Raw genomic sequence first — 21,690 nt, 5'->3', positions numbered from 1 at the left:
GTCGACATTTTAGGAATCAGAGAACTAGGACTAGAATGGGTGAATTTAAGTCAGATGACCATTATATCTATACTGTGGGCAAGAATCCCTTAGAAAAAATGCAGTAGCCATCAGAGTCAACAAAAGAGTCTGAAATGCAGTACTTGGATGCAATCTCAAAAACGATAGAATGATCTCTGTTCGTTTCCAAGTCAAACCATTCAAAATCACAGTAATCCAAATCTATGCCCCAACCAGTAATGCTGAAGAAGTTGAAGTTGAATGGTTCTATGAAGACCTACAAGACCTTCTGGAACTAACACACAAAAAACGTCCTTTTCATTATAGGGGACTGGAATGCAAAAGTAGGAAGTCAAGAAACACCTGGAGTAACAGGCAAATTTGGCCTTGGAGCACGGAATGAAGCAGGGCACAGGCTAATAGAGTTTTGCCAAGAAAACACATTGGTCATAGCAAACACCCTCTTCCAACAACACAAGAGAAGACTCTACACATGGACATCACCAGATGGTCAATACCAAAATCAGATTGATTATATTCTTTGCAGCCAAAGATGGAGAAGCTCTATACAGTCAGCAAATACAAGACCGGGAGCTGACTGTGGCTCCAATCATGAACTCCTCATTGCCAAATTTAGACTTAAATTGAAGAAAGTAGGGAAAACCACTAGACCATTCAGGTATGACCTAAATCAAATCCCTTACGATTATACAGTGGAAGTGACAAATAGTTTCAAGGGATTAGATCTCATAGACGGAGTGCCTGAAGAACTATGGACAGAGATTCCTGACACTGTACAGGACACAGTGATCAAGATCATCACTATGGAAAACAAATGCAAAAAGGCAAAATGGTTGTCTGAAGAGGCCTTACAAATAGCTGTGAAAAGAAGAGAAGTGAAAAGCAAAGGAGAAAAACAAAGATATACCAATTTGAATGCAGAGTTCCAAAGAATAGCAAGGAGAGATATGAAAGACTTCCAAAGTGATCAGCGTGTTATACATATCAGCATTTAATTACATTCTGCCTAATTTTGTTGCCTGAGGTCTTTCAAACAGTTCAGTTCAGTTCAGTTCAGTTCAGTCGTTCAGTCGTGTCCGACTATCTGTGACCCCTTGAATCACAGAATGCCAGGCCTCCCTGTCTATCACCAACTCCTGGAGTTCACTCAAACTCATGTCCACAGAGTCAGTGATCCCATCCAGCCATCTCATTCTCTGTCGTCCCCTTCTCCTCCCGCCCCCAACCTTTCCCAGCATCAGAGTCTTTTCCAGTGAGTCAACTCGTCGCATGAGGTGGCCAAAGTATTGCAGTTTCAGCTTTAGCATCAGTCCTTCCAATGAACACCCAGGATTGATCTCCTTTAGAATGGACTCGTTGGATCTCCTTGCAGTCCAAGGGACTCTCAAGAGTCTTCTCCAGCACCACAGTTCAAAAGCATCAATTCTTCGGCGATCAGCTTTCTTCACAGTCCAACTCTCACATCCATACACGACCACGGGAAAAACCATAGCCTTGACTAGACGGACCTTTGTTGGCAAAGTAATGTCTCTGCTTTTTAATATACTATCTAGGTTGGTCATAACTTTCCTTCCAAGGAGTAAGCGTCTTTTAATTTCATGGCTGCAATCAGCATCCGCAGTGATTTTGGAGCCCCCAAAAATAAAGTCTGACACTGTTTCCACTGTTTTTCCATCTATTTCCCATGAAGTGATGGGACCAGATGCCATGATCTTTGTTTTCGGAATGTTGAGCTTCAAGCCAACCTTTTCACTCTCTTCTTTCACTTTCATCAAGAGGCTTTTGAGTTCCTCTTCACTTTCTGCCATAAGGGTGGTGTCATCTGCATATCTGAGGTTATTGATATTTCTCCCAGCAATCTTGATTCCAGCTTGTGCTTCTTCCAGCCCAGCGTTCCTCATGATGTACTCTGCATATAAGTTAAATAAGCAGGGTGACAATATACAGCCTTGACGTACTCCTTTTCCTATTTGGAACCAGTCTGTTGTTCCATGTCCAGTTCTGACTGTTGCTTCCTAACCTGCATACAGGTTTCTCAAGAGGCAGGTCAGGTGGTCTGGTATTCCTATCTCTTTCAGAATGTTCCACAGTTTATTGTGATCCACACAGTCAAAGGTTTGGCATAGTCAATGAAGCAGAAATAGATGTTTTTCTGGAACTCTCTTGCTTTCAAACAGACCTAGGTTCAAATCCCAACTTCACAACTATTGGCTTTGCCATGGTAGGCAGCTTACTTAGCCTCCCTGATCTGAAAAACAGTCATAATTATATTTTACAAGGAAATCATGTTTACATGAGACATCAGTGGAAGATTTTGGCACACAAGAGATATTTAAAAATGTTGATTTTCTTCCAACCTGGGTTATAAATGGCATGACATCTGAAACTACAATTCAAACTTCTTGCTTTGAACAGACAGCTGAACACATTGAAGTAAGGCATCAAATACATCATTGGCTTACAAGGACTTATTTGGCATTGTGTGGAAAATTTTCAACATATAATTCAATAGCAGGTTCTCAAATACTTATAATACTGTTTTGCTCAATCTCTCTTTTAGAAGCACAGGCCATCAGAGTGGAATGTTCATATATGTGACAACCACAGTCGAGTAACAAACCAAGGGAATGAGGGGTAACATGGGGGAAAACGACCACAGATCCACAGCCAACAGAGGTAAGTGACAACACATGTCAGTCCCCTACTATTGGGCAATCTGAATCAATGAGCATAATCTTTGACACCGAAATGCCCAATGCTTAAAATTTATTCTAAGGAGATAATACAAATGAGCTACAAGGATGCAGTAGTGTTATTTATGATATGCCAAAATTAGAAATATCCTAATAAGCTAAATCACCATATTCACCATCTTATTCTTTAATAAAAATGTAACGGATCCAGAGAGTGATACAGGATGATAAACAAGATGCTGAATGAATACAGTAGGTATAAAACAGAAGGACTATAATACAGTTTGTAAGAGCACACATAATGTATATATGTTTACACATACACAACAGAGATATTTAGAAAAATGTTGGCCAAAATGTTAATAGTTATCATTTATGGGTGGTGATTTTTTATTTTCTTCTTTAGTACTTTTTCTATTCCTTGAATTTTCTATAAAATAATGTATTTATCTGTATAATCAGGAAAAAAAGTAACTTTTTTTTAATCAGGGGAATAACTGTTTTACAATGTTGTCTTGGTTCAGTTCAGTCAGTTGCTCAGTCACGTCCGACTCTCCGCGACCCCATGAATCACAGCACGCCAGGCCTCCCTGTCCATCACCAACTCCCGGAGTTCACTCAAACTCATGTCCATCGAGTCGGTGATGCCATCCAGCCATCTCATTGTCGTCCCCTTCTCTTCCTGCCCCCAATTCTTCCTAGCATCAGACTCTTTTCCAGTGAGTCAACTCGTCGCATGAGGTGGCCAAAGTATTGGAGTTTCAGCTTTAGCATCAGTCCTTCCAATGAACACCCAGGAGTGATCTCCTTGCAGTCCAAGGGACTCTCAAGAGTCTTCTCCAGCACCACAGTTCAAAAGCATCAATTCTTCGGCACTCAGCTTTCTTCACAGTCCAACTCTCACATCCATACATGACCACGGGAAAAACCATAGCCTTGACTAGATGGACCTTTGCTGGCAAAGTAATGTCTCTGCTTTTTAATATGCTATCTAGATTGGTCATAACTTTCCTTCCAAGGAGTAATCGTCTTTTAATTTCATGGCTGCAGTCAGCATCCACAGTGATTTTGGAGCCCAAAAAAATAAAGTGTGACACTGTTTCCACTGTTTCCCCATCTATTTCCCATGAAGTGATGGGACCAGATGCCATGATCTTCGTTTTCTGAATGTTGAGCTTCAAGCCAACCTTTTCACTCTCCTCTTTCACTTTCATCAAGAGGCTTTTGAGTTCCTCTTCACTTTCTGCCATAAGGGTAGTGTCATCTGCATATCTGAGTTTATTGATATTTCTCCCAGCAATCTTGATTCCAGCTCGTGGCTGCTATACAATGCGAATCAGCCATAATTATGTATATGTCTCCTTCCTCAAGAGCCTGTCTCCTTCCTCGAGAGCCTCCCTCCCCGCTCTCATGCCACTTCTCTAGGTGGTCACAGAGCGCCAGGCTGGGCTCCCTGTGTTATACAGCAGCTTCCTACCAGCTAGCTGTCTTACACACGATAGTGCATATATGTCAGTGCCACTTTCTCAATTCGTCCCACCCTCTCCTTCCCCTGCTGTGTCCACAAGTCTGTTCGCTACTTCTTCACCTCTATTCCTTCCCTGCAAATGTGTTCATCAGTATTATTTTTCTAGATTCCATATATATATGTGTGTGTGTGTTAATATATGATATTTGTTTTTCTCTTTCTCACTTGCTTCACTCTATAGAACAGGCTCCAGGTTCACCTACCTCACTACCACTGACTCAAATTCGTTCCTTTTTATGGCTGAGTAATATTGCATTATATACATGGCTGCTGGGAATGTAAATTGATATAGCCACTATAGAGAACAATATGGACATTCCTTTAAAAACTAGGGATACAACTACCATATGACCCAGTAATCCCACTAAGAGGGCACATATCCTGAGAAAACCACAATTCTAAAAGACACATGCTTCCCTGATGGCTCAGCTGGTAAAGAATCCACCTGCAGTGTGGGAGACCTGGGTTTGATCCTTGGGTTGGGAAGATCCCCTGGAGACGGGAAAGGCTACCCACTCCAATATTCTGATCTGGAGAATTCCATGGACTGTATAGTCCATGGGGTCGTAAAGAGTTGGACACAACTGAGCGACTCTCACTTTCTTTTCAAAAGACACATGCACCCAATGTTCATTGCAGAATTAATTACAATAGCTAGGACATGGAAGGAATAACATTTTTATTTGGGGTAAAATAAATCTCCTCACAATGTGAGCTTCTTTGTTCTGCTTCTTCCTGCTTTAGTTCTCTGCAACACTCTAATTTCCTTTCAATTGCAAAAGTCTAGAAGGCAGACTGTCAGTTCTGCTCTGCCTAACCTCTTAAGGCTTCTGGTCTGATCAGAGGTCAAAAATGCAAGGGAACTGTTTGGCTGTTTCTAAAGGGGATTCTTTGTATCAGACAGGACGGCTGTGACATAAGAACTCCTTGTGTAAGGAGTGTTTATGCTCCATTAAAGCTACCTACTTGAAATGGGAATGGGAGAGGGAAGGTTATTCTAGGGTCAACTTTTTCTTCAAAGAAAACAGCCTTTCAGGTACTTATTGCCTTGCTCAAAAGTATGTGCATGAGTCCAGGGGTGTGTCTGTGTCATCTGCAGTCCATCTCACAAAATACTTCCTTTGAGATTCCCATCACGTCCCACTTCACTAGGGTATTATTAGCATATTTGCCGTTTTCCCTTTTATCCCCTCCAACTTCAGTCACCAGAAAAACAGCTATACACAGACCCTACAAAAGATGGAATGCCCATGAAAACATTAAAACATTGGCCTGAAACTATGAAAGAACCCAAGGGTCTTTCTGTTTCTTATTCTGAACGTGCTACCAAGGCTAAAAGATTCCTTACCTGCTTTATGTAGCGTAACTGAGATTCGGCAATTCCGTGAATGAAAGACTCAGGTGAAGAGCCTCTTGGGGTACCATCAGTAGCTGGTTGGCTTGAAGGGCCCCAGAGCATTTCACGGACAGATGGGGGATTCAAGTCTACATGGAAGTCAGCTGAAATCTTACAGTTGTTCTTCACATCAAACAAGGCAAGATTAATAAAAAAGGGTTCAACCTGGAAATGAAAACCATTACATTTTTAAACAATGACTTTTATTTTAGGTGGGCTGGGGGAGGGACATAAATTACAGAAAATTTTTTTTTATTCTTCAATTTTCTGTGATTACAGTTCCTTTCTGAGTTCAACATTCAGCTAAAATTGTATTATGGCTCATTTGCATATGAGAAAGAGCTTTCTAAATAACAGGCTCTCAAATTGTAACTTTTGTCCAGTGTAATTACGTAAGTTATAAATTTTTTTAAATGATGAGTAGAAATCGGAAGCCACACTTAAAGAACATCAATTATTCTATGAATAAATTTTAATTCTCCATAGGCTTATTGAAATTACCTAAAAATAATGCCAATATTACACAGTAGAAATGAATCTTCCTTTTTTCTATATTACAGCATACTGGATTATACACTTAATAAGAGCTAATATCAGTCAAAATCAAATTACTTGACAAAAGCTTTGCCCCATCAGCAGTTTTGGAAGACATGATTCCTGTCTACAGATGGCATTTGAAAGCTGGTCACAAAGAGAAATTTCATGCCAGATGGCATAAAGATTAACCCTTTACACACTGAGAGTCTGCTAGTGCATCTCAGCTACTTCATAAGAGAATAAAGCATCACTGGCTACTTTTCAAACATAAACTAGAACTCCCTTCCCCCCCCAAAAAAAAAGAAAACAAAAAAATGTGAACAGAAAATGCAGTCTCTTTGGCGATTTTACATTCATAGTTTCAAGTATTCCTAAGCAGCTCAAATGATCCGTGACAGCTAATAACTAGAATTTTCTGTGCAGAACACAATGAATTCACTCCACGAGAATACTGAGTGAGACAAGCTGACTGCACAGCCTCCATGTTCCTCCATGGCTTTGGTGTTCCCTATTCATGGCTATGAGTCAATTTCACAGAAGTCATATTCTCTAGTAAAATTTACAAATTTGAGGACTTTCCAGGTTCTGGAGATATGTCCCTCCTGAAGGTCAGGTGCCTACCTACTCTGTCTGCTATTTTGAAAAGGTAAAGTCTTTCATAAATCCTCTCAAGATGAAAACATATTCCTATTCTGGCAAAAGAAAGACGAATAAAATTCTTCTATGTCAAATTTATTGTAACATGTAACAATGGAATTTTCACCCAGTAAATTAGTTCTCAGCAAAAAAGAAAAAAAAAAGTAGTTTCTTTAGTGTACTGGTTTAAGGGAGGTAGAAGAAAAAGTCATACATACGTTTGTGGGTGGTCCTTTTGCATTGTCTCCAACTTGACCCAAGATATTGAACATTAAATCATGGCAATTTACCAAGAAACGTTTATTGCACTTTTCCTCAAATGGCTTTATATCAGGTTCAATTCCTGAAAAGTCCAACCTCTAAAAAACAGATAATATGAATCATTTCTCTCCCAAAATAGAATTCACATGAACATAGATCTCTAAGTAAAACGCAAAATCTAACAGATCTCTGTCCATTCTTCATTTGAACTCTTCTAATTTTTTCATTCAATGAGCCTCTGTAGTGTTCTTACACTAAGGTTCTAACACTGATATAAATCTCTGCCTCCTGACGCCGCTCCTCTGATTTCATCTCCTACCACTCAAGCCTGACCCCTTCCTCTGTTTCAGCTCCACCAGCCTCTTTGGTTATTTTTCCAGCACACCAAGTACACTCCCGCCTCAGGACCTTTGAACTTGCTGTTCTCTCAGGAACTCTCTTCCCCCAAGATAGATGCATGGTTTACTCCCTCATTTCATTCAAGTCTCTAATCAACTGGCAGTCCCAAAGAGAGACCTTCCTTAACTCCCTATATAGAATTATATACTCTCTGACAGCCTATACTCCCTTTCCTTAATTAATTTTCTAACATTATTTTCAACATTTACTTCATTATTTATTGTTTGTCCTCCCCACAAAATACTGTGTTCCAGGATGGTAGGAGTTGTGTTTCTTTTCTGAGCTGTGCATGAAACAAATTTGACATGAATGGATATGGGAGGCAAGAATAACTTGGAAGATTCAGTAGAAATTCAGTAGATTGTGATGTTATAAACTTAGTTGTGAAATAAAAATGAATAGCAGATATAGGGAGAGGGCGAATAGAGACAATGACTTCAGTTTAGGATATGCTGAGTTTGAAAGGATACAAGTAAGTGGTTGGAAAATAGGAAAGGTGTGGGTTGGAGATCCGGATTTCAGAATCAGTGGCAACTAGGGTGAGGAGGATGAGGCTGGAACCCTGGGGACCACCTACATTGAAAGGATGGACAGAGGGTGAGGTATGTGCATAGGAAACTAAAAACCACTGAGCTCAGCTTCTAACAGAGCTGGGGGATGAATCCTGGATGCCACTGAGATATATTTTTTAAATTATTGGTACTTCAAAATAAAGTTTAAAAAAAGATACTGGGAGTCAAGAAATTCCTCCCAGCAGGGGAGGAATCTGTACCCTCCCCCCTCAAAGAAACTCACTGAATCCCCCTTCAGCTCACCCAGCTCAGGCGATCTGAGTTCATCTATTCATTCTGATTGTCTGAACAGACTCACATTCTGTTCACAAATGGAAGAAAAAGTGTAGACTGTGGCACAATTTACTATACTTTCAATAAGACCAGAGAGAGGGTAGATGGGAAGTGACTGGATGAATCTGAGCAGAATTTATTGCCAGTATGGAAAAGTCAAGCCAAGAAACACAAGAATTTTTCTCAACTGCCTGAGTAATTCAAGCCAAAACAGGTATTGTGCCTGAAGAGTCTTAGATAATTATAGCTGTTCTGACATCGCCTGCGTCACTGACAAAACTCTCCTTAAAAGGGCCTAAAGTATAATATTCGTACGTGAAAGCATAATTTTTCCCCCCAGAGTCTATTTATCTACAAATGTGTGGGACTAGACAGCTACCTCTTGAACACTTATCTTTCTGTGGAGCCAGCGGAGGCAAGTCATTGCCATGGAGATCAATTCTAATTTCCTCCCATTTATCTGCTCTCCTTTCGAGCTTACTCAGACAGTGGAATGTGAAGGAAAACTGGATTAAACCACTCCAGCCCCCAATTCCTTTCTCTTCTGAGGCCTGTGAGTGCAAACGTGGGGACATACAGCCTTTCCTAGGAGTTCAAAGCCAGAACCATCCCCTTCAGTCAGTGTTTCTTTATTCTCTACAGTCAGTGGTAGAAAACTCATCTCTGGACACTGAACTCTGGCCGTAAGGGAAGGCTGATATTATCGGATGGCACTGCCTACCTAGAAATGTACACACAACCTGGATTTCTCTGTGGCAAAACTGGCCTTCCATAATTAACACTGAATTCAATTTTTGCTCAAACTTTCATCCCAACTGTAATTTTTTCTCTCACTGTAGCTCACTGATAAACAAACATAAAATCAATTCTGTTCCATGACCACAAAAACACTATACCACAAATTTTTTAAAGACACTGGATGAAGTTTCAACCACAGTCAATTGGCTTCTTTGTATACAATCAAAGAGTCTGACATGTCCAATTAGAGTGCAATCAAGATGGCAGGGGTGGGGGGGGTACAGGACAACAAGTGAATCAAAGGCTCAGACATGGTTCAAACGAGTAAGTTTCTGAATGAATATCTTAGAACTAACATTCCCAAGGCCTGCTATACACTTTCTGGAAAAAAATTATAGAACTTACACAAATAATAGTGCTATGGGGAAAAAAAAGATGAAACATTTAAATTTTCCCCAGATAATTTTATTTTTTCATGTGGTATTTTTATTAAGGAAAAACTTCTGCATTATTTATAGACTACATACTTTTTCCATTTCAGACTAAAAGAATTTAGTTAGAAAAATGTTTGAAGCAAAAAGAAACACAATCTAACTTCCCAAAATTATTTTACATTTTATTGCTACACTTTCACTGAGAAAAAGTCTATAATGCTTATATAATGCATACTATTAAAAAATTCCATAGATTTTAATTAGAAATCTCATGTAGAAAACCCCTTCTTGGATCACAGCCTTGTCATGGCAAAGGGGCTTGCATAACTCTGTGAATCTATGAGCCATGTTGTGTAGGACCAACCAAGACGAACAGGACAGGGTGAAGAGTTCTGACAAACCATGGTCCACTGGAAGAAGAATGGCAACCCACTCCAGTATTCTTGCCACGAGAACTCCATGAATGGTAGTAAAAGGCAAATTACGAAACCAGAAGATGAGCCCCCCAGATCAGAAGCTGTCCAATATGCTACTGGGGAAGAGCAGAGGGCAATTACTAATAGCTCCAGAAAGAATGAAGAGGCTGGGCCAAAATGGAAACAACACTCAGCTGTGGATATGTCTGGTGAGAAAAGTAAAGTCCAGTTCTATAAAGAACAATATTGCATAGGAACCTGGAATGTTAGGTCCATGAATCAAGGTAAATTGGAGGTGGTCAAGCAGAAAGAGGATGGCAAGAGTAAACATCGACATTTTAGGAATCAATGAACTAAAATGGATGGGAATGGGCGATTTAACTCAGATGGCCATTATATCTACTATTGTGGGCAAGAATCCTTTAGAAGAAATGGAGTAACCCTTATAGTCAACAAAAGAATGTGAAATGCTGAGACATTACTTTACTGACAAAGGTCTGCATAGTCAAAGCTATGGTTTTTCCAGTAGTTGTGTACAGATGGAAAAAGCTGGACCATAAAGAAAGCTAAGTGCAGAAAAATTGATGCTTTTGAATTGTGGTGCTGGAGAAAGTCTTCTTTAGAGTACCTTGAACAGCAAGGAGCTGAAACCAGTCAATCCTAAAGGAAATCAATCCAGAATATTCACTGGAAGGACTGATGCTGCAGCTGAAGCTCCAATACTTTGGCCACCTGATGCAAAGAGCCAACTCATAGGAAAAAAAACCCTGATGCTGGGAAAGACTGAAGGCAAAAGGAGAAGGGGGTGGCAGAGGATGAGATGTCTAGAATTGACATGAATTTGCACAAACTGTGGGAGACAGTGGAGGACAGAAGAGCCTGACTTGCTGCAGTCCATGGGGTTGCAAAGAGTTGGATAGTACTTAGCAACTGAACAACAACAATATGTAGAAAAACTGAAAAGAAAACCAAAAGATTTATCTTCCCTCAAGTAATTTATTTTCTTGTGAAGTATTTTCCATTAAGAAAAATATCTGTAACATTTAGACACTGTAGAAGTTTTCCATTTTTAAAAATTTGTAATTTAATTGGAAAATATAATGGAATTACCTAAATCAGAAGAAAATATGAAAAAGAATAGATACATGTATATATATAACTGAATCAGTCTGTTGTACACCTGAAACTAACACAACATTGTTAATCAACTATACACAAATATAAGATATAAATTAAAAAATAAAAGGTAAAAAGATTCATGGAACTAAATATTAACGACATATTTAGTACTATCTTAGTACTAAACGTGCCTCACTTTCATGAAAGAGACTAAAATACACATGTGCACATAAATTTGCACTTTCCTGGACCGCTTTCCCTCTGAAGTGAGATTAAACCAGACATGAAAATTATCCCAGTTCTACAGGCCTACATCAAAAATGGAAAATAAACATGTCTCATATGACTTAGTGTTCCTTATACTATACATTTTCACTGATACTGTATCACAATTGTATTTAATGTGTTGAAAGCACTGAAACCACTGTTAAAGATTCTTTAATTTATTGATTTTGAAGAGTAAGATGAAGTGAAACAATATGAAGAACTGAGAGGAATATATATATATATATATTATATATATATATACATACACACATATATACAGTTCCAAACTATTTGTATATTTTCAGCCCTCCTAGTGAAATTAGTTATTAAGCTACTTATTCAAGGCAACCAAGACAAAAAAATATACAGCAATAAATATATGCCCAGTAGTTAAAAAATCAGTGATTTCTACATTTCAGACACTGTTAATCTGAATAAGCAACAATTATTTAAAGCAACAAATCATTAATACCTGAACATCTGAATCAAAAGAAAAGAGATTCTGTCTTCCATCTCCTCTACTGAGCTTGTTTAGTTGTTCAGTTTCTCTTCCATACTAAAATTGAAACAGACAAATATATATATACACACACATACATACACATGTGTTGATCATTACTTCATTTCCTTCAAAACAGTATTACATGCCATTTAATGATCTAGTTTGTGAAACTAGCAACTTAACACAGCTTCAAATATACACTCTTCTCCACTTCCAAGTACTTAAGGTGAATAAAGAATGCTTGCTGTGCAGAGTTACAGTCATCATGACCTGTGCTAGTAATCAAGTATTTACACTTTCTATACACTTTTTTTAAGACCAAGAATATTATTCAACCCATAGTACAAAAAAGAAATACAAGAGACTTGTGATGTAAAAGAGAATTAACAAGAGAACTAATCCATGGTGCTACTCATCCATTTTATATATATATATATATATATCCATGAGGATATATGTGTTTTATATATATATATATATATATATATATATGTATATTATATACAATTCTGATTCTTTCACTTTAGGAAAAAACATAATGGGCTCTATGGTCTGAAATGACAAAGACTCTAAGGGAACACATTAAAATCTACAGGGGATCATGAGTGTGTTTCAAAATTTTTGAAAATATATTAACATTGAAGCTTAAGAGAATGGTAAATTTAAAACAGAAAAAAATAATGTCTAAACCTGTATAAGTTAATAGCTCAGAAGGAGGAATAAAGTAAAAATATAAATAGGTTTGGCAAGGATTTAAATGGAGAAATAGGGTATAACCTCCTAATCTAGTAAAGAGTCCACAGAGTAAAATATGTAACCTAGTAAGATAGACTTGATAATCACCTCTACACTTTCAAACACCACAGAACAGAGTAATCAACACAAATGATCTCTGTTAACCAAAACCCTTATCTGATAAAATTATTCATATACATATAGATAGGCATTCACATACAGACAGACTCTGATTTTCATATGAAATTAACATATACAAACCATTAGACTGAATATCATGTTCAATCTGCATCAATAGCTCCTTGAATGAACAGTATTTAGTGTATGAATGACATATAGTAATTAAACTGAATGTGGAGAAGGAAATAACAACCCCCTCCAGTATTCTTCCCTGGGAAATCCCATGGACAGTAGGAGGCTGGTGGAATACGGTCCATGGGGTCCTAAAAAAGTCAGACATGACTTAGCGACTAAACAACAAGAACAATACACTTAATAAGAAATAGCAGATAAAATTAATATTCCTAAGAATCTAGTAGCATTTCTTGGAACCTAGGGAAAAAAAGTAACACTTTCCAAACTGTTAGTTGGTACTGAACAGGTCCAACTTGAGCAGGGTAATTTTCTTTTGTAATCTCTACCTGTTTTGCTAATTTGTTGTGATTTTTAACTTAGAAATGACATTGCCAAATGGAATCCAGCATTACAGCCTTAATATGCAGGATTAACATTGTCTCACTTGAAGGTAAGTTGCCATAACAAAGGTGTACCTTCATCAGTTCCGGATGCATGCTCCTTTCCAAACTGGCCATGATGTTCTCGGCTTTTCCTTGGCTGCTAGTTTCATCATCTGAAAATTCATTAAAAGCAGATGTTCTAAACCATGCAGACCATTAACAATCACCTAAGAGGACTATCCTATCTCTCTCTCCCACCCCAACCTCTCCTACTAGATTTATTACAAAGAATTTTGATTATGAAAGCACTGGGAAAACTTTAATGGACTTTTGAAAATCTGCCATGAATCCCCTATCTGTTTTCAGTCTGGTTATATTTCATATGTCAGAGCCAATGGAGCATCAGCTCTTTAAAAAAAAGAAAAACCTATCAACCTCCACAGTCACTTTTAATGAAGAAGTAGGTCAACCCTCACAATTAAGAGTCTGTATTCACCCTACACAAAGGACATTCCCATGGATTAAACACAAGGGCTTTACCTCAATAATGAATTATTAAAAACATTCTGACCTTGTGATATTTCCACCGTCTCCTTTTTCTCTTGCACTAAACTGTCAGTATTGATCTGAATAATCTTTTTCAAAGTTATCAACCATTCCTCCATTTCCTGCTCAGTTTCAGCAGCCAGATAATGGCTATACTTATCTAACATCTTGAGTTCAAAAGCATGACGGCGCATTTTGGGGCACTGGAGGGAAAAAAGAAAAGGCATGTGTTCAGTTAGTTTAGTTACCCCTTTAATATTAGATTTCATTAGTTTATTTTTACCTCAGCTCAGCACATATGTATGTCAATACTTTCATGAAAGAACTGCTTCTTTCAACAAGGAATAGAAATTCCAAGACAATGTAAAGACCATGTCAAACATCTTTTTTATTCCCCTCAGTATTGAGCACTGGAGAAGGAAATGGCAACCCACTCCAGTATTCTTACCTGGAGAATCCCATGGACAGAGGAGCCTGGTGGGCTGCAGTCCATGGGGTCACGAGAGTTGGACACGACTTAGCGACCAAACCACCACCAGTATTGAATACAGAAGTATAAGCACAAAGTTGACATAAAATACTACATGTTGAGTGGGTATTATCATTCAAGGCCTTCTGACATCCTTCACATTTAAATAATCAAACTAACTCAACAAAAATAAGCCAATGTTTTACTATTTCCACCCTGCTGGAAGTTTTCCCGGCATATTTATAGATTTTCAAAAGCAGCCCTCAAAAAAGCTCAAAGGTGACCTGAAATAAATCTGGTAGTTGCTTTATATCACACCATAAAATACAGTATCGCTATCTAATTCATTTTCATCACAGTATGAAAGAAGCATAAAAGAAGACTGTAGTTGGTTCATATTAAAATGTGGTTCTCAACAAAAATGATGGAAATGGCCTAGGCTGAATCCTAGCACACAAGAAAAGAAAAGCCTCTTCCTTTCATCAAACATGATGACACATTCTTTTATATTACCGCTTTCTCTGTCATGTCAAAAGAAATGACACACTGTCCCCTGCCCCCAAACCTCAGCATTAATTTCAAGGAAGGCTCATGAATCAATAATTTTCCATTGCATGGTCATCATTCAAGAAGGATCCAAGAAAGTCCCTCCTTCTCATCTTCAAAGTATAGTAAAGAATGAAATTAAACTGCTGTAGCAAGTCCTAAAGATTTATATATTTGAAAATATTTGGGAGGAGGGAATCATAAATAGAGGGGAAATCAGAGCCTGAGAACCCCAGTAAAGGAAGGTCAAACTGTACTAGAGCTAATTGAGAAAATCTGGGAATTGTATGTGCCTTCTTCTTTCCAGTAAGATAAGAAAGCTGTCACACATATATTGGGTTGGCCAAAAAGTTCGTTCCATTTTCCGTGATGTTACAGAAAAAAACAAATGAACTTTTTGCCAATTCAATATATAAAAGAAGGTACCTTCTATTCACATAGATCATTGTATATTTTGTATTTTAAAGTGTTTTTTAATTGGCTTCTCATGACAATCTCACTTAATAAAGTGAGGAAATATTATTAATCACACTTTGCTGCTGCTGCTGCTAAGTCGCTTCAGTCGTGTCCAACTCTCTGCGACCCCATAGACGGCAGCCCACCAGGCTCCCCCATCCCTGGGATTCTCCAGGCAAGAATACTGGAGTGGGTTGCCATTTCCTTCTCCAATGCGTTTACACTCCTATAAACAAACATTCAGGTAGGTTGGGGGTGGTGAACCAACATCTCCTGACTCCCAATCAACACAGCGCCACTGCTAGTCGACCAGGCCAGGCTGGCTCTATAGTCTTGGCTCCTATTGCTTGATCAATCAACTTCCTACTTAATCATCTCCCTGTCCTCTACTCCCCACCCTGTCCATACTAACCCTAACATCCATGCCCCCTCAGTGACTCAAATTAGCAAACATGTATTAAGCCCCTACTGTATATACAACTTTCCTAATTATTATAAGGGGCTCAGACATGAGTATGACATGGTCTCTATAATGGAAAAAGAAATGGGAAGAATTCAGCACAGTGGTAGCACAGGGGAGCTGGAGCATAGTTCCACTTAGTGGGAGTGAGTGTGAGGAAGAAAACAAAAAGTGTTTCATGGTACAAGGCCCATTTGAGCCAAGTCTTAAAAGATAAGGTTCAAACAGGAAGTATGTGCTGGGCAGAGGAACAAATATAAGAGAGGCACATGTGTGTGACACTCTGTGGCGTGCTTAGCCTGGAGTGATGAGAGCACAGAATGTATGAAGGGGATGCCGGGGCTGGGGGTGGGGGGTTAGTAGGAAACGTCAAATCACTGTGGGCCTGCAATGCCCTTTAGAGCTCACTCTGCAAGACAGTAAATCAAGAGCCAAAAGGTTTTGAATAGACGAGTGAAGGACCCCATCTGTATCTCAGGAAGATGGAGTGGAGCACGACAACGCATCAGAAGGCAGAAGATAAGACTCTAGGCAAGAGAGGGTAAAAGAAAGAACACGAGGAAGACAGTGAGAATGGAAAAAAGGTGAGGGATTCAAGAGGGACTTTGAAGCAGACTCCAGAGGACCGGGAAAGCACTTGAATGGCAGCACAGAAGGAGAGTGGGATTCTGAAGAGGATTCTGAGTGTCTAGTATGCACGTTTTGGTGGGTGGAGAGGCAATTCATCAAGGCAGAAAAATACTGAGGTTCTTAATAGATCAACAACCCTCTTCCAGAAAGAGAAAGAAATATTACCTCCATGAGCCCTACCTGAACAACATCGATGCAAGCATCCAAGTAGATGCAACCTTTAGATTCTTTTGAATTTTTCTCATCTTTATAGGAATTGAGAATATATGAACCATCAGGAAGCTGAGTTAAGTAAAAATACCGTCTCTTGAACACCTATGGGGGAAAAAACAACAATGACACATTTGTTACATATACACAGCATCTGAACAAAACACCTTGATGGGTTTGCCACAGACATTATATCTGGATAATTTGCAGACAACTTGGAGAAGTCATTAGGAATCACCATGATCTTCACTGTCTTAAGATGGAGAGCTTGAAGTCAAGTGGTTTAACTCTCAGCCAAATATCTGGAGAAATTTTAACTCTTTAAAGTTTATAAAGCATTTATGTATATGAATCACTATCCATTTCACTACAGCATCCTTTTCCTGTTTAATTGCAAACCATAACTGGATTCTTATTATTTCATTCACATCACTACAAATCCAAGTTGTATGTGAATATATATCCATACACACACTTATATACATGATATATATATATATATATATATATATATATATATATGTAATACACACACACACACACACACACACACACCCTGTATCATATATTTATATCTCACCTGCAGACTTTACTGCACTCACTTATGCTGCTCCAGGGTCCCTATTCCTGAGAGTCCAGCTTCGAAAGTACTCACAGGAAAACACTGAGCACCATCACTTGCTACAAGTTGCTGTTGAAAGCCCTGCATGCTGAGATCTGCGTTAAAAGGCCCAATGGGATTATGCCATCCATTTGAAATTAAGGATTAACAGTTAAGGAGTACCCTTGCTGCAACTCACGGTGAAATCCACAGGAATTGGAGAAGAGCGGGAAGACAGACTGATGCATTTATTCTGTCCCTTTGCATGTGTACCTGCTCAGTTGCTTCAGCTGTGTCCAACTCTTTGTGACCTTCTGGACTATAGCTCATCAGGCTCCTCTGTCCATGGGATTTCTCCAGGCAAGAATACTGGAGTGGGTTGCTGTGCTTCCTCCAGGGGATCTTCCCAACCCAGGGATCGAACCCACATCTCTTACATCTGCTGTATTGGCAGGCAGGTTCTTTGCCACTAGCACCACCTGGGAAGCCCCTCTGGGATTCCTTGGTAGCTCAGTTGGCTAAGAATCTACCTGCAATGCAGGGGATCCCAGTTTGATTACTGGGTCGGGAAGACCCACTCCAGTCTTCTTGGGCTTCCCTGGTGGCTCGTTGGTAAACATCTGCCTGCAATGCTGGAGAACTGGGTTCAATCCCTGGGTTGGGAAAATCCCCTAGAGGAGGGCATGGCAATCCACTCCAGTGTTCTTGCCTGGAGAATCCCCATGGACAGAGGAGCCTGGTGGTCTGCAGTCCATGGGGTCACAAAGACTCAGACGCTGCCCCTCTATTCTCCCTTAAAGAGTCTTGGACCTGCTGAAGGAGGTGGGAAAGGGGGATTCAGAGCTCTCTGATTAAAAGTCTGGCTTCTAAGCCACAGACTGCAAGATATGTCCAGCATTTGTTATGGTAAAATTCCCCAGGACAAGAGATCTAAAATGATTTCAGGGTGGGAATGGGGAGACAGACTAGGAAATAGCCTCTTGATGATCATATTGAAGAAATGCATTCCTATTCATCTTGTCTTACAGAAGTCAGTTTTCAGATTTAAGCCTGCCGTTTTCAATAACCCATATGATTATCCAGTATGATCTCTATTTTAAGAACTTTAATTAAGGAAAGAGTAGTATTTGGCAAGATTATTCTTGAAAACTACTTAACTTCTGGCAAAGTATCCAAAATATCAACAATTTATTTCTCTATGGCATGAGTAGGCAAAATATAAAAATACGTTAAAAGGCATTTCCTTTAAGGATAACCAGTAAAAAAGAAATCATATGCTTGTAGTTATTTTTGACTTGTTCAAATACCATTGATTTTGGAATGAATGACAAAAATATACCAGGATGAGGAACACCCTAACAGGTTAGACTGGTAAATGCTTATAGCATCTATTTCAGGGAGGGATTGTGTGGCTATATGGAATCAGTAGAAAGAAGTTCAAGAAGAAAAATACCAGTTTGGTTTTCAATGCCAATCAAGTAAATATTACTGTATTACAAAGGTATAGAAAGTATGTGTGTGTGTGTCTGTGTGATCTCATTTTACGCACATTTAAGTTTACTGCAACTGTAACTGAAGAAATCTAGATCCATATACAAGAAAAAAGTTAATCATGATGGTCATTATATATGTGTGTGTGTATATATATATTGCTTATTTTTATGACAGTGGTTCATATCTGTTATTAAATTGATGGAACCAGAAGACCTAAAATGATACAATGAGCTAATTTCAAATGAACAGAATACCACTTCCTAAAGTTAAACTATGTACAGTAAAAATAAAAATAAATTTTCCAGGCAAACCTTAACATAAAAAAATTACAAGCAGATTAGAATCCGAACCATGATCAACTCTAAAACTCAAGGTTCATAGACTCAGTGGTACAGTCTATAGAATCCACTGGCAGAGTCCTTAGCCAGCACCAGAGGAAGTAAAGATACAGAGCAAATCAGTCGTGGCATAGAGTCAAATTATAGCCTGCAAAATTTGTTTCATGTACAGCTGCCTCACCAAGCAAAGATGCTTCATGGCAGCCAGCACTTCCAATATTAGCAAGGCACGATCATTACAATAGAGATGGAAAGGGATCTGAAATTACAGTCAATCACTTCCTGTAACACTGCAATTATGTCTAAATGTGACACTGAGGTAGGAATGTAGCTTGCAGATCTGGGAAGAGAGCAGATGCCTGGAATCACAGATCTTGAGTCTCACCCAGCACTCCTGCTCCCCAGCAGGGCAACTGTCCTCACGACTTGCCTTCTCTCCATTTCCTCAGTTGTAAAGTGATGGGATCAGACTACACGATCTGTAACCTCCTTTTTTTTTCATTATCTACATATAAGTTTATTGGAAATGAACAAATAACACACCTGCCTTCCCAGCTGGGGGCCACAATCCCCAAGTGATTTCCTACAGTCTACGCAGTAAGGAAGTTTCTTAAAAAGTCATTTCTATAGACATCAGACTGTCCCCACAACAGATCCATAAGATCTCTAAGATTTCTTCTCATTCAAACATTTTATGATATATGTCGGGTTTCAACTTCTGGGAAGCTTTTAAGGTACTTTTCAAAGAAGAAAGGAATATCTTAACTCTCTCAGTTCAGTTCAGTCACACAGTCATGTCCAACTCTGCGACCCCATGGACTGCAGCATGCCAGGCTTCCCTGTCCATCACCAACTCCCAGAGCTTGCACAAACTCCTATCCTTCGATTCGGTGATACCATCCAACCATGTCATCCTCTGTCGTCCCCTTCTCCTCCAGCCTTCAATCTTGCCCAGCATCAGGGTCTTTACCAATGAGTCAGTTCTCTGCATCACGTGGCCAAAGTATTGGAGCTTTAGCTTCAGCATCAGTCCTTCCAATGAATATTCAGGACTGATTTCCTTTAGGATTGACTGGTTTGATCTCTTGCAGTCCAAGGGACTCTCAAGAGTCTTCTCCAACACCACAATTCAAAAGCATCAATTCCTCAGAGCTCAGCTTTCTTTATGGTCCAGCTCTCATATCCATACATGACTACTGGAAAAAGCATATCTTTGACTAGACAGACCTTTGTCAGCAAAGTAATGTCTCTGCTTTTTAATGTGCTGTCTAGGTTTGTCACAGCTTTTCTCCCAAGGAGCAAGCGTCTTTTAATTTCATGGCTGCAGTCACCATCTGCAGTGATTTTGGAGCCCAAGAAAATAGTCTATCACTGTTTCCATTGTTTCCCCATCTATTTGCCATGAAGTGATGGAACCAGATGACACAATCTTCATTTTTTGAATGTTGAATTTTAAGCCAGCTTTTTCACTCTCCTCTTTCATTTTCACCAAGAGGCTCTTCAGTTCCTCTTCACTTTCTGCCATTAGGGTGGTATCATTTGTATATCTGAGGTTATTGATATTTCTCCCAGCAATCTTGATCCCAGCTTGTGCTTCATCCGGCCTGGCATTTCGCATGATGTACTATGCAAATAAGTTAAATCTTTCATATGGAATCAAAAGGGACATCAGAAACATGACTTTATAAATTTATATAAATTTGGGGTTCCCTAGGTGGTGCTAGTGGTAAAGAATCCAGCTGCCAATGCAGGAGACATAAATGACTCAGTTCGATCTCTCAGTCAGGAAGATCCCCTGGAGAAGGAAATGGAAAACCACTCCAGTATTCATGTTGGGAGAATCCCATGGACAGAGGAGCCTGGCAGGCTATATATAGTCCACTGGGTTGCAAAGAGTTGGACATGACTGAGCATCTGAGCACAAAATATAGTTATTTATTTGCCTGTGCCAGGTCTTAGTTGCAGCATACAGGATCTTTAGTTAATGGCATATGAACTCCTAGGTGCAGCATGGGAGATCTAGTTCCCTGACCAGGGACTGAACCCAGACCCCCTGCATTGGGAAAGCAGAGTCTTAGCCACTGGATCAACAGGAAAGTCCCAGAAACATGACATTTTTTAATGTTGCTATTTAGGGTACAGGTCTACCTTGTTATTTTTTTCCATTTTGAAAAGAAGACAGCTGTTAAAATAATGATTATATAGAACAGTGGTAATTACTCGATATCATACCTTTCATCTGATGGCCTCAAGTTCTTTGTAACCAAGAGCTAATTTTTTTAATGTCACTTGGGGATTAGCATCTTTATCCACATGTTACCTAACAGCAAACTAAGAGACTAAGAGCTCACTCAAGTTCACACGGGCAAGGCGATGGCAGAACTAGAATCACAATCATAGGACAATGACAAAGAATCCTGCCCAAACCTTCCAATGGCTTCCCATTGAGATTAGAATAAGACCTGAAAGCCTGGGATGATGTGCATGCTCTGGCCGTGGGTTACCTCATGGACTTTATTTCTAATTATGCAGCTACACTGGCTTACCTGCTGTTCCTGAAACAGAAAAGCCTCCTTTGGACCTTTATGCTTTATGTCCCCCTGGCCTGGAAGTCTCTTCTCCAACATATCCACAGCTTCTTTCAGGTCTTTGCTTGACTCTTACCTCCTCTGAAAGGCTTTCTGTGACTACCTGCCCTCGTGGCAGTATCTTATTTTATCTTTTTAACAGAATCAT

At 39.3% G+C, this 21,690-nt stretch overlaps 1 protein-coding gene across 2 annotated transcripts in view; it reads right to left on the bottom strand.

Annotated features, from left to right (window-relative positions):
* The window catches only part of DOCK11 (dedicator of cytokinesis 11), a 224,302-nt gene that overhangs the window by 127,867 nt on the left and 74,745 nt on the right, over nucleotides 1-21,690 (bottom strand). For both annotated transcript variants that reach the window (XM_055437858.2, XM_088834017.1), the window contains exons 7-12: nucleotides 16,492-16,626; nucleotides 13,776-13,953; nucleotides 13,298-13,377; nucleotides 11,763-11,846; nucleotides 7,030-7,170; nucleotides 5,591-5,803 (exon numbers count right to left, since the gene is read on the bottom strand). In XM_055437858.2, the coding sequence (XP_055293833.2) occupies nucleotides 5,591-5,803; nucleotides 7,030-7,170; nucleotides 11,763-11,846; nucleotides 13,298-13,377; nucleotides 13,776-13,953; nucleotides 16,492-16,626 (831 nt within the window). The remainder of the gene's footprint in view (nucleotides 1-5,590; nucleotides 5,804-7,029; nucleotides 7,171-11,762; nucleotides 11,847-13,297; nucleotides 13,378-13,775; nucleotides 13,954-16,491; nucleotides 16,627-21,690) is intronic.

The sequence above is a fragment of the Moschus berezovskii genome, chromosome X (genome assembly GCF_049115385.1).
Source record: "Moschus berezovskii isolate FMDL1 chromosome X, NW_MosBer_1.0, whole genome shotgun sequence".
Taxonomy (NCBI): Eukaryota; Metazoa; Chordata; class Mammalia; order Artiodactyla; family Moschidae; genus Moschus; species Moschus berezovskii.
Note: the sequence above shows the minus strand (reverse complement) of the source record. Positions and strands in the feature narration are given on the sequence as shown.